Source organism: Ctenopharyngodon idella, chromosome 10 (genome assembly GCF_019924925.1).
Source record: "Ctenopharyngodon idella isolate HZGC_01 chromosome 10, HZGC01, whole genome shotgun sequence".
Lineage (NCBI taxonomy): Eukaryota > Metazoa > Chordata > Actinopteri > Cypriniformes > Xenocyprididae > Ctenopharyngodon > Ctenopharyngodon idella.
In genome coordinates, this window is record NC_067229.1 from 8,742,472 (window position 1) to 8,756,809 (window position 14,338).

The following is a 14,338-nucleotide window of genomic DNA, read 5'->3' on the forward strand; positions in this document are numbered from 1 at the left end:
TCAGTGACATCATTCTGAATATTTTCCAGGGATTCCTTGCTGAACTCTGAGACATGCCATCATGCACAAAACCCCCTGAAGCTAACATAAGGAACACTGACAAGTCCTATGAAGAACAAGTCCTCTCACGACTGGCCAATTCTTCGATCTTTCTCAAAATGTTTTCCATGACACATTTAGGCCATAAATGCATGTCAATCATGCTACAGTTTTTCACATCCCTCTTTAATCAACAGAATGCAATCAGCAATAATTAATAATTAATAATAAGAACTATTATGGCAGCTTAATGCACTGTTTTATAAGCCAAACAGTGGGGGGACGTTATGATATAAGTGTTGGTGAATTATGACTCCCTGTTTGACTTTTATGGACTCTGTGCCTTTCACATGATTAAAAGATGTTCATTAGTTATATTGGTGCTCTTCACACTGCAGCAATTTTACTGAAATTGAAGTGTTACAAGCTGAACTGAATTATGAGTTCTGTCAATAACTGGGTATATGAATATGATAAATGAAAATATATGATAAATGAAATACACTAGCGTTCAAAAGCTTTGAGGCCGGTACGATTTTTTTAATGTTTTTGAAAGACGTCTCTTTGCTCACCAAGGCTGCAGTTATTTGATTAAAATATTATTACAATTTAAAAATGTTATACTTGAAAATTCTATTCTGTTTTTGATATTAACATTAAATCTCATTTGGACTGCATGTGGCCTGCTGAATTTCAAAACATTAGTCTGGATTTGAGCAAGAAGGCAATGCAGACAAAACATGGCTTGTGTTTTGCATGTTTATCAGACAAGCCTTTTTTCCCCAGAGTAACTTCAAAGGCTAAATTTAAAGTGAGCCGCTTCAGTATCGATAAATTATAAATAATAAAACAGTGGATTCAGCTTTGATCCAAAGAAGCTTTTCAAGTTGCAAAATTTATGTGCAAAACATTGTATAGGGCAATCGTATGTCACACTCTTTGCAGCTGCTCATTGTTGTTCTAACATGAACTGCCTGTCAGACACAACAATAACAGATTGTACTGCAGAAAAAAAGGTCAGGCACTTGCTTAATCAGAAAAGACTTAGAGGTCAGAGAACAGGAAGATCTCCATTACTGGAAACACAAATAGCTTCAGAGACATGATATCCACAACAGAAAGTCCCAAAAAAACCACTTGGAAATGGAAAATTCCCAGACCCTTCTCAAGACTGCAGATGATAGCTTTACCACATTAAGAGGAACCAGAAAAGCTTTGAGTACATAAGCATCTGTACCTGAGATTAGCTCGTAGAGGTTGTATTTGTACAAGACATGATCCTGCTCCTCGAAGTGCTGCGGCCCTTCACAGAGGGCCCGACACTCTACATCGGCACGATAATACTCAGTTAGAGCCTCTTCAAAGAGTGTCACAGATGCTTCGTAGTTGCCTTTGTCATACAGCTTCACCCCAGCAAAAAAGGCTCTCTGTAAATACAAAGATACAAAACTTGGTGTCTCAGGCCTTGTAGGGTGTTTTTGCAGGTTCAAGAAACATCAAGCAGTGGTGTAATTGGTAGTGATGCACCGAAAGTTCGGCAACCGAAAATATTTGAATGAAAATTGATCTCAATTTTCTTAGCCGAAACAGATTTGGAGGGCTGATTTGTCATTTTTAATCAATCTTCACTTTGATGAACTGAGATCTTTTAGTCTATACTGTGCAGTTGATGCGTGAAAAAAAAAAACGTAACCAAACTTTAATTGTAACATGCCTGCCATCCAATAATCATTTATTGTTACTTCTCACAAATTGTTGGTTTTGATATGAAACAAAGTCTGGGCTTTTAAATTATGTCAATTTCTGAACAAAATTCAAGTAATAAATGTCATTGTGCTTCAGTTTAAATGGCATGTGAACCGATTATCTCTTCCTCTTTACTACAAGTTATAGCATGAAATAAACATGAATGAACATCAGAAGGTATGTTGAAAGATACAGTACAACTTACTGAAATGTATCATGTCTCATGTAATCGCTCAATCAGAAACTGATCAAAAAACTGAATTTACTGTGAATGCAATTATTTATTTTATTCGAGTGTTGATTATTAAATAAACTTTAATTTTGCTTTCGGTTTTTGGCTAACAACTACATTTCGGTGCATGACTAGTAATTGGGGTCGACAGTCACTCACCTGATGTGGCCGGGATTCCCGGTCAATGAAGTGTTCCTCTTTTACACCCTTCTGGGCTTTGTACTGCTCCAGGTCCTCGCCCATCTCCACATGCTCAGGGTTGGCCTGGAAATATGTATGAGCAGCAGACGCAGCTTTGTCCAGTTGCCCAAGCTGTTTTAAACAAAGAGAACACAGAAACATCTTAAAAAATAAACTCTGGAGGCCCTTTCTTGTCGCAATTTTGAAATGTGCTGTCTAAATATTGAGAAATTACATTGCAAATGTCAAATAAAGTTGTAATTGCGAGATCAAGTCACAAAAATGCAATGCCATGTGCGTAATAAAAGAGACAACTATGTACCACAACTAGTACACAACAAATCATTAGCAGAATTAATAGAAATCCTGTTAAACAACACAGAGCAACATAGTATAACCAATTCGGACAAGCAGGAAAATTCATTCTGGTCTTAACTGCTCTTTTCAGCAGGGATGCTCATCTTGGCCTCTGAAAGGGATTACGAATTTAAATAAATAATCCGGGGGCTTTTTGATTAATAATTCCAATGAATTCTGCAAAATTACTAGAAGAAAAAAATGTCAAAACAACTTCACAGAAGCCGTCAGCTGTTATTTTTCACCTTTTATGAACTACAGACCTCAAATCTGTTCTGCAGATCTTGGATTGCCATCTGTTTCTTTAATCCTTCTTAGAATCAATATATTGTATGAATAAAACTCTGTTTTAAGTTTATATTAAATGATTCAGTCATTACAAAACAATGACAAAGTTAATGATTTCACAGAAAAAAAGAAAAACAACAGTATCACATAGATCATCTGGAATTTACCACCACAAATCACAAGATACATCAGAAGGCTATCAGCATCAAGATCTTTCAAGCTCAAACTGATCTTGTTTTCATTTTTTTTTGCATATCAAAGCTTTATCTTTCAACAAAACATTCTCAAATATAGCAAACAAGTTGCATGGACCACATTATATGGTGCTTTATTATTCTTTTTGAAGCATCCCTTGGTCACTGTTTGCTATTGTTGTGTGGAAAAGAGCAGCTTAAACATTTCTCAAGATATCTCCTTTTGTGTTCCTCAAAAGAAGGTTTGCAACGAAATGAGACAGTGATGGCAGAATTTTCTTCTTTGTGTGAACTTTAAGTGAGACCATGGTGTGGTCACATTTACCATTGTTCCATGAATTTTCATGGGTGAAATCCAGTCATTTCAATGGAAACACACACAATCTGGAATTTCACGTGTAGGTGAAAAATTTCCCTTCAAAGATTTCACAACGGGTTTAAGTACCCATCATTGTACTTTTTAAAAATTGGTTGGTTGGTCCTCGTACCAAAGGAGAAAAATGCATATGCGGCTGTTTATTGACAAAGCCATTATTAGGTAAATTGCCATATTTATAATCTCTTATCATATAATCTAGATCTTCTTCTAAATTACTTTTAATTGTTCCAAGAGCATATTGAGTTTGGCAAAACTGCCTTTTCCTCCTATGCTCCTAGGTTATGGAATGAAATGCAGAGTGTTACGATGTTCGAAGCACTCCCATCTTTAAATATTTTTAGAAATCTATTGGAATCCCACCTGAAGGAAACCTGTGAATGTTTTACATAGACTTTTTTTTCTTATATTTCTGGTTTTATATGTGTTTGTAATCTGTTTATGTGAAACTTTCTGTGCTGCCATTTTGGCCAGGACTCCCCGGTTGAAGAGATTTATATCTCAAAGGGATAATTCCTGGTAAAATAAAGGATAAAGGATAAAAAGATGGTCATGCAAATTTGGCATGCTGATCAAAAGAAAGCTTGGTTTGAAAGTGACTTCTGTGTGTGCTGTGCTTCATACATCCCTGCACTACTGACAATAGACAATGGACCTTTTTTGCAAACAAAATTTTGCTGTAATGTTTATATTGTGACCGCACCTTTAGTACAATGTTATGTAGCTTCTGATGTCTCCAGATACAACCATAGATGGACCACTGCACAGTGGAAAGGATTGATCCTGAATCAACCGCCTCTTTTTTCCTTCTCTTTTGCGACTAAGCCAAGGTTTGGTCTTTTATCTGCTACGGAATGAGGCAGGGAGGCTAAAGGCTTAGGAGGATATGCTTGGTTACCTCTGAAAGGCCAAAGAGCAAGCTGGCGTCGACTGCATTCCTGTGTCTTCTTTCTACCACCCCCTCATCCACATGCACTCTTGTGTCCCAGCTGCGAATGGATTGGATATCGGGGGTATTTTTGTATCCCATCCAAATGCTGACCTGTCCGATTTTCTTCCAAAGCTGGGCAGATTCCAGGAGCCGAAGCCAAAAAGCGACTTGGTCCCCTCAGATCCGACTGTGATGTTCAGTCACCTGGCCAGTTTAGCCCATATGTGCTACAGTAGCCTATCAAAAAATCCTCATGCCCTGACAAATCCTGTAATCATCACAGAACAGTGACCAAAGAGTTCACAAGAGGTGATTGGAAAATGGCCCAGCTAGTCACAAAAGCTCAAACGCAGCTGGGAATTAGCCCGGCTCGGCACATTGTCTGCTCACATTCAAATCTCATTCAAAGCAGCTGTTTCTCAATTTTATTTAGCAAAAATGCAACATTTCTGAGACTTCAAAGGCTTAAACCTCCAAATTTGGTTGTATTCATAAGCATTTGATGTTTTTATGTAAAATCACTGCCTCACATTTCTTTGTCGTGTTTCACTCTGGCAAAAACCTGCATAAGTGAATGAATGTTTTGAAGCAGCTAGTTTTCTTTGCGGTACAATAACCTCATATGCATGGACTTGTTATGTTCCTTAAGGCCTTGTGAACATTGCAAAATACTTTCCTGTCCCGAATGTTTTGTTGCACATTTACACATCTAAATGCAGCTTAGGTGTGTATTACAAGGTTATTCTGCTATGTTATAATATATTAAGTTGGCCTAAACTAACACAATACAACATATAACCTAACATAACTTACAAATATTACCTGCGTGCAACCTATAAGCTAACCTAACATAAACCAAACCTATATAACACATGCATCCAACATATAAGCTAACCTACTGTAACATAACATACAACCTAACATATAGGGTAACCTAACATAACATAACTTAACATTACATACAACATATAACATAAGCTAACCTAACCTTACATACATCCTAACGTAACATAAGCTCACCTAACGTAACATAACCTATATCATATAAGCTAAACTAACATAACCTATAACATATAACCATCAGAAATTCGGGTTGTGCTGTTAGTTATTATCTAGGGCTTTTTGCTGCACACTTGAGACATGAAATAGTATCGCATGTCTGTGTTTTAGTGCACGCTAGGCTAATTTAGCACAACTGAAAGAGTAGCTGGAATAACATCTAAACAAAGACCACTGACCATGTTGAGTCCTCTGAAAACATATTTTGCTTACTTCTAAATGACTTCAACAGATGGTTTTATAGCTGAGACACTCATTTCACACACTTACACACACATCCACAGTGCTAGCTTTACTAGATAATCTTAGTAAACCGATTACAAATAAACATTTAGTAGCATAAAAAGATTTTACCCTTCATTTTATATCACCCCCATATACAAACATAGTGCGCAAGACTTTGAAAAAAGTAAAAATCAAATGACATGAACCAGTAGTTTTTTCCTAATTGCATAAACAGACTTCAGCTAACATTTGTGCCTTTTGGGAAAATATTTTCCAGAGAGAGCACCTGTGGCCCTCATAACTGCTCTTTAATATACACCACCAAAGTTTTTTTTCCCTGCATCTCCAGCCAGAGTTTACAAACCATTTACTCACTGGCTGTAAAAAAAAAAAAAAAAAAAAAGAAAAAACATCCTGTTTGATGTGGGATACAGTCATAGCCAACATGAAGCCCCATTTATGGTCAAGAATGTCAACAACATGTTGATGGGGCTGCATATGCTTTTATGTACTGAGAAAAATCATGCTGTTTGGTGGAGATCAACTACAAACATTCAGGGCTTTAAAGAAGTTTTTTAGGTGTTAACAAGGAAAGAGCATCCATTAACGTGCTTTTCTTGGACTAAGTGAATTACACTAAAGTCTATTAAATGATTTTATTAATTTAGAAGCAATTTGTTGTTGGACCTATTAGTATTCATAATACACAATGCCAAGTTTAACATAACAAATGCATTTGTGGGATTATATGTCCATTACACCTTTAATGGGTCTAGTTAAAGGTACAAAGGTACAAAGGTTTGTTAGAAATATTATCATAGGGCATTTACAAATGCTATTATTCTTTTGTTAGAGAATAGAAGAATAAACCTAAAAGAACTAGTGTACAACTAAAAGCACTTCTTATGCTGGCTTAAATAATAAATAAAGCATAATTCTGTCTGTCAAGTAGCAAACAAAGACTTATTGTTTAATCTAAGGATAAGCTAATATTTAATATATTCAAGCAGAACACTTTAATCTGTCACTAATAAAATCAGTGCGCTGTATTTTGACTGAAGCAGTGATATTGGCTTCAAGCAGAAAACTGCCATTGGCCTGTTTTCAGTCAACACTAAGCAATAGAGAAACCACAAGAATCTGTTCAAATGCACTAAAATGTGTTTACAAGAAGCGTTGATTTAGTTAGTTGTGTCTATTTTTGTTGTACTTCACATTAAACAGTAATTCCATCACAAACATGTTTTAGAGTTTAGTATTTACAGTAGTAGTCAGTTTTAAAATTATTAATTCTTTTCCGATAGTATAACAATCAAGAAATTTATTTTGAAACATAAACAGCACTATTTCTTGTATTTTCAAATGAAATGTTATGTCCATTTTAGTTCACAATGCACTTATTCAATTCACTTTAAAAAACTTCCACAGCAGTGACATCATTATTAAATTTGTATAGTAAATATTGATTGTTTTGCCTTTGTGCATTAATTTGATAGTAAATGTGACTGGTCTTTCTTGCACTTATAGCCATCAATCTGCTTTATAAAAAGAGGGTACTTCAGAGCCAACATGTAATTTCTGCACCACTAAAAATGACCAAGCATAACTGATGATTTTTAAAAAATACTACACTCATCTTTAAAGGGTTAGTTCACCCAAAAATGAAAATTCTGTCATTAATTACTCACCCTCATGTCGTTCCACACCTGTAAGACCTTCGTTCATCTTCAGAACACAGATTAAAATATTTTTGATGAAATCCAATGGCTCCGTGAGGCCTCCATTAATAGCACTTTCAGATGCCCAGAAAGCTACTAAAAACACATTTAAAACAGTTAATGTGACTACAGTGGTTCAACCTTAATGTTATGAAGCAATGAGAATACTTTTTGTGCACCAAAATTCAACAATATCTAGTGATGGGTGATTTCAAAACACTGCTTCATGAAGCTTCGAAGATTTACGAATCTTTTGTTTCGAATCACTGGTTTGGAGCGTGTATCAAACTGCTAAAGTCACGTGAACTATTGAAATTTTGAAACACTTGTAACGAAGCCTCGTTTACTGAAATCACGTGATTTTGGTGCACTGAACCACTGATTCGAAACAAAAGATTCGTAAAGCTTCGAAGCTTCATGAAGCAGTGTTTTGAAATCACCCATCACTAGATATTGTTGAATAAAGTTATTTTGTTTTTTGGCGCACAAAAAGTATTTTCATCGCTTTATAATATTAAGGTTGAACCACTGTAGTCACATGAACTGTTTTAAATACGTCTTTAGTAGCTTTCTGGGCATCTGAAAGTGTTAACTGTCTTGCTGACAATGCAGGCCTCACATCGAATTTCATCAAAAATATCTTAATTTGTGTTCCGAAGATGAACGAAGGACTTACGGGTGTGGAACAACATGAGGGTGAGTAATAAATGACTGAATTTTCATTTTTGGGTGAACCCTTTAAACTATACTGAGCTATTGTGACACAAAACTTCAGGCTGCAATAGTCACTAATAGATCACATTTTTTTCCTCCACAAAGTCAGCTATGAGGACTATTATTTATCCCTGTCTTTCTTCACTGCAGCTAAAACGCCAAACGGCTGTGGGGCACGTACAACACGTGCTGCAGAAAACAGTCCAGGCTTGTGGGAATCCTGTGGATGATGTCATACGTCTGGGGCGTGGCCTCCCCACACCTCCATTAGTGCTGACACACTGGCCCTTTTCTCTGTGCCCCGGGCCACACCCACTCCAAACACATCTTGGTTTAATAAGGTAATGTCTGAGGAATGTCTTCAAAGCAGGATGGAACAGACAGCCTCTTTCATTAGAGCGAACACGTGAAGACATGGGATAGCTGGAAAAAGTAAAAATAGGCCTACAATAATCCAGCTACTGTATGCTAGCACTCAATGGACGTCTGTGTACGTGGGATCTGGTATTCAGATGGTTTCTTTCTTGCTTAGATGAGGTGTGTAGTTGATTTGTTTGTACATAATAAGAGGGCACATTAAAAGATTAGAAGTTAGATTAAAGGTCAGAACTAACCTGTAAGCCTTTTTGTTTGGTAAACAGTACTTCTGTTGTGTCTGAAAGAAAATCTGCAGACAATAACATCTTTTTATACTCTTTGAGATGCAATCACCTTCTTTGTTTAAATTCATTTCTTTTTTTATTTTTGGTACCACTTTACAATAAATTCATTTGTTATCATTAGTTAATACATTTGCTATCATGAGCTAACAATGAACAATACAGCATTTATTAATCGACATAGTTATTTTGTACTGCGATTTCTACATATATTAATAATAGTTAAGATTTCAAGCTGTATAAAGTGAAAAAAAGTTTGTCTTTTGAATAAAAAGTGGCAGATGGGATTCTTCCTCTGCTATTCACTGTCACTTTGTGAGCGCCACCAAGTCATTAGGCTTGTTCGAAATGAACTACACTAGCCTGCCACCGGCTGGCGAGATCTGCTGGTTGCAGGCGGGGGAGATGGCCATCAGGTCGGACACTTCGGACACCACGCGATTTTTGCGTTGATAGCAGCCGAAGAAGTGGATGCGGTTGAAATAAGAATAAATATTTGCTAGATAGCATAATCTTAATTTTCGTTAAAGGGTTAGTTCACCCAAAAATGAAAATTCTGTCATTAATTACTCACCCTCATGTCGTTCTACACCCGTAAGACCTTCATTCATCTTCAGAACACAAATTAAGATATTTTTCATAAAATCCGATGGTTCAGTGAGGCCTCTATTGCCAGCAAGACAATTAACACTTTCAATGTCCAGAAAGCTACATATTTAAAAAAGTTCATGTGACTACAGTGGTACAACCTTAATGTTATGAAGCAATGAGAATACTTTTTGTGCACCAAAAAAAAAAAAAAATTATAATTTCTTTATTCAACAATATCGAGTGATGGGCAGTTTCAAAACACTGCTTCATGAAGCTTCAAAGCCTTACGAATCTTTTGTTTTGAATCAGTGGTTCAGAGCGTGTATCAAACTGCTTGTTAATGGCTATTCATGAGCATTCACACCTGACAGGGCCAATACAGTAGTCTTTAGCTCTGTACTGAGTGCAAGGAAACTGAGCAAACTGGCTCGTTATCAAACTGCTCGTCCTTGTCATCACAGAAGGCAGCTAGGCAGCTGGTCTCGTTTTGCTCTTGCGGTTCTTTGATGGCACATGTGATCATAAGGCAGTTGCAGCGCCAATCAAAGTCGGACAAATTTTCTAACCAGAATGCATTGCTTTTGTCAGGCGGCAGCCGTTATTTGTGGCGCTGCAAGAAGTCGAACAAGCCTATTGTTTTATGTAACAGCAGCAGCTCTGGGCATGTGACCAAAAGAGCAAATCTTATTGGTTGGCCAGTTTTGTTTGCAGTGCGAAAATTGTTGCGTTGAAAAAATTGTCGTTCAAAACGTTTTAACAAATTGTATTGTTTATTGGACCAAATTTTCCCACCAAACATTTGTCTTGGTGTGAACAGGCCTTCAGACTTCACTTTCTGTATTAATATAGAATTAAAAGTTTTTAAATGTTGGACATGTGGCCCACATGCTCCAACTGAGGAGGTTCATAATACCTGGAAAAAACTCAATTAGCATTTCCATTCATCACACAGCATTTTCTCAGGTGGTTGAGGGAACTTGTATCCCATTTGTATCCAAGCTCAACTTTCCCAAACCTATCCCACCATTTCCTTTCGCGTCTCCACTTCTACGAATCCCATTAAAGGCTTAAAAAGCCCATAAAATAGTAATCGTTCTATAACTCATGGTAGGCCATTTTCCTACATCTTCCAACCTTTCCTTGCCTGTTGCATTAAAATTCTCTTGAAACATCATCCAGCTTTCACTTGATTTTAAAAATCGAAGACTATGTGGCCCAAAAATTTTATAAATGCACACAGTTAATAGTCCTCAACATCTTTTGTTCCAGCACCTCGTCTTTCATGTCAGTCTGTGGGATCTCTTGGCCTGGAGTGGAGGGTCAGAACTCCCTCACATTCCAGCAGAGCCCTAGGCCTGAGAGAGGGCAGCCCCCTCGGATCAGCAAACCCGGACTCACGCTGGCCTCCTAATGACCAGACTCCCCACTGGAGAGAGTAGGGAACATTTGATAAAAAACAACCTAATTTATCTGTAGTTCAAATACGAGTCTGATGCGAACTTACATTCACCCTCCGTCAGGCGTTTTTTTACGAGCTGAATCCATTTCAGCTGGTGAAGCTTAATTCAATATACATCACAAAGCACATTTTTTCCCTAATGATGTTTACGAATGAGTTCCTCTAGAGGTCAAAGAGCCTATTACGGCTCTTGTTCCAGTGAGGCATATAAGTGCGCCATTTAAATGCATGGATTGGAAACAGAGCGGGATGGGGAAGCTGTACTAAAGAGTTAAATCTAAAGCAGGCCTAGACTTTATTCACACACAACAGAGCTTTATAAAGGCGGCTGTGACTTCACAAAGCTGCCTTTCATTCTCCCATGAAAGCACCAGCACCCTTGATTTTCCTCCCATGAGGTCTGTGCACTGTATTTTGTCATGTTGCAGATGCCCATCTGCATCTTTGCTCAGTTTCCTTGCACTCAATACAGAGCTAAAGACTACTGTATTGGCCCTGTCAGGTGTGAATGCTCATGAATAGCCATTAATAAGGCCCAAAATAATTCTGGGAACCATGAGGTACTGAGTGCCAAGTGATGAATGATTTGTCCACAGCGTTGATGACAAGTTTTTAATGCAAACTCAAAATAAACCCCAGGTGTGCTCAGGTTTCTCTATGAGATATTCTTCTCCCGTTTTATCTTTCAACTGGAGAAAATCATACAAAGTTTTGGCAGTTGTCATTATTATTCTTACTTTGTTTGCTTTGAAGACTTTTCACAAAGCAACATAAACATCCTGTCAGACAGAAAAGCCTAAAACCTCTGATTGATGTTTGTACAGTTAAGTCTGGATTCAACTTCCCACGCAACACATATTGTGGGCGCGATGTGGCAAGTTTCCAGTAACAAACGATTTGCCTGTCCACAATGAACGTGAGACTGCTGTGCGATGTGACAACCTAACAGCCAATCAGAAAATAGTTGATGTATAATAGAGTGCATTAGTGCCCACCCACTTTTTCAGCGGCTTTAGTTCTGGTAGTATTTCACTTTTTCCTATAGGGATTTAAAAGTGAATCACAGGTGAACCACATTACAAATTTCACATTTTAAAATCAGACAAAAGGTTCAAGACTGTGTACATAATGGCTTTAGAGTCATATATATATTTTTTGATGTCAATTATCCAATGGAGAAAATGAATGAGATTTTACTTCTTTTGGCCAATGAGATTTCGCAGTGGTGTGGAAATATAAAGAAATGATTGCCAAAATGTCCTGTTTCTCAAAGCATTCACCGCTTTATTCATTGAACTTAGTAACAACATGGTTAATTTGTTTTTTCTTCAGTTAAAATAAGAAGATCTTAAGGCCTGTTATACTACGGGGCTGTTGAGTGCTTGAATCTGATTGGTTGATGAACGTTCTAAGGTGTGCAGTAATTTTCAGGGAAACACATGGCCAAAGTAGTTCCAGGCAGGTCTGGACCGCATTATCTGTCCATAACACTTCGCCAAATGATTTCTGTTATTTCAAAGGTCCTTACAGCCTGCAACAGCAGAAGAACCAAATCCCACAATGACACTGACGAAGCAAATAAATATAGTAAACAATAGGATGAAAATGGCAAATTATTTGTTTTTGCCACAAAATTACGTTTTATTATGTGCGGAAAGCACATACTCTCTTTCTCCCGCTCTCTCTACCACTCAAACGCACACACATACAGTATAATCGCACAGAAACATGTTGTCAGCGCTATTTAATGATTGTTAAATCGCATTGGGCTGCTTTAGTAGATCATTACTAATTCACAACTGAAACAAAGCCATCTACAAGGCAAAACTATTACAATATTCTGCATTATGCATCTTTAACAGGCTAAAATATGAGGTTTGTAAAAGTTTAGTGTTATGAGTTTTGGAAAACCTATTCGTTTGTTGGTTTATGGCGATGTTAGCACAGGCCAACTCTAAATGCATCCATGGTGCGCCAAGCATGGGTCCTCGTTTCAGATCACAGCATGAGGCAGGTTATTTAATCCAGGGAGACCAGCGGAGGAGGTGCAGAGGCCTGTTATCTTTGGAGGAGTGGAGAGCTTGAGTTTTGACAGTAGCCTGGCTACCAACACTGCTGGCAGACCACTGCGATGAATGAGCCAAGTGGAAGCCCCCTTCAGCCCGGGAGCCGCCAAAAGTATCACCACTAGAGATTCATCCCGGCCCCCTGCTGAAGACAACTCCCGCTGTAATCCGACAAATGGGAATAAATTGCTTTCTGGGGGGGAGGTAATTGCGTTCAGGGAGGTAACCGCTTTTTGAGATGGGAAGACTGTTTTATTAAAGAGGATGACTGTTATTAATTTGTTTTTAAAATTATTTTAGGGAGGTAATGTTGGAAAGGATATTTGTTTTTGAGTTCTAGTTACTGTTCAATGTTTCTAACCAAGAAGAAGATCAAACAAATCAATCAATCAAGTTGTGAACATACAATAAAATTCCAGTAAAAACAGACCTAAACAACTAGATTTTCTTCGGATTGGTTGTTAGCACATTGTTATGCAGTGACTAGTGTGTTCTGGGTGGTTGTTAGAGCATTACTGATCAATATTTACATCTTGAATGTCAAAGGTTCAACGTAGCCACATTTCTTGCCTGCTTTCACAACCACTCGGCAAACACACTGATTTATGACTGATGGTGAGTGGTTGATTTAATAACATTTTGGCTGAGAAGGCATTTCCGAACCAAATCCACTGCACATAAATTACAGCTACAACTAGGAGCCAAACACTGAATACTGCAAGAAAAATACCTGATGTAAATTACAGGTAGTGTTGTTTGCTTTCATATAGTGTAGTACAACCAAAAAACAAGCTCTGACTTTTTGAGGCACAAATGTGACAAGATAATCATCTTTTTAAAATACAATATAGTGCCTCACAAAAAAGGCTAACGATGAAGTAAAGGAAGGGTGACCTCTGACCTGACGTATGATGTAGGACGTACAGCGTAGCGCAAGCTTAAGTGAGAATTGACGAATGTGGAAGTTCAGAGGATAGAATGCTTTTGGATAGAATGAATTATGAAGACAAAATATAGGTCACACACTAGAGTTGCCAAACCATATGAATGTCATACGTTACCCATAATGTCACCCTTGCGCCAGAACTCGATTCTCCATGTGAACTTGTGTACGGCCATTGCTGGAAGCCATTGATTACAGTTTATAAAGTTTTAAATATGGATATTTTTCTTACATAAACCCATCGCTTTGCTTGAGAAGGCCTTTATTAACCCAGTGGGGTTGCATGGATTACTTTTATGATGGATGGATGCGTTCTTTGGATATTCAAAAACTGGGGCACTATTCAATGTCATTACAAAGCTGAGAAGAGCCAGGATATTATTTAATATAACTCTGATTATGTTCGGCTGAAAGAATAAAGTCATATACACCTAGAATGGCTTGAGGGCAGGTAAATTATGGGATAATTTTCATTTTCGTGTGAACTATTCTTTTATCCCTAAAGTAAAAAGTACTAAATTTGTAAATATTCAATTGTGAAGAAAAAAAAAACTTCTCTGG

The 14,338-nt window shown here is 37.5% G+C and overlaps 1 protein-coding gene across 1 annotated transcript in view; it reads right to left on the reverse strand.

The window, feature by feature from the left end:
- The window catches only part of p3h2 (prolyl 3-hydroxylase 2), a 48,362-nt gene that overhangs the window by 14,200 nt on the left and 19,824 nt on the right, over positions 1–14,338 (reverse strand). Inside the window, exons 2-3 of the mRNA XM_051910020.1 lie at positions 2,177–2,329; positions 1,277–1,466 (exon numbers count right to left, since the gene is read on the reverse strand). Of these exons, the coding sequence (XP_051765980.1) occupies positions 1,277–1,466; positions 2,177–2,329 (343 nt within the window). The remainder of the gene's footprint in view (positions 1–1,276; positions 1,467–2,176; positions 2,330–14,338) is intronic.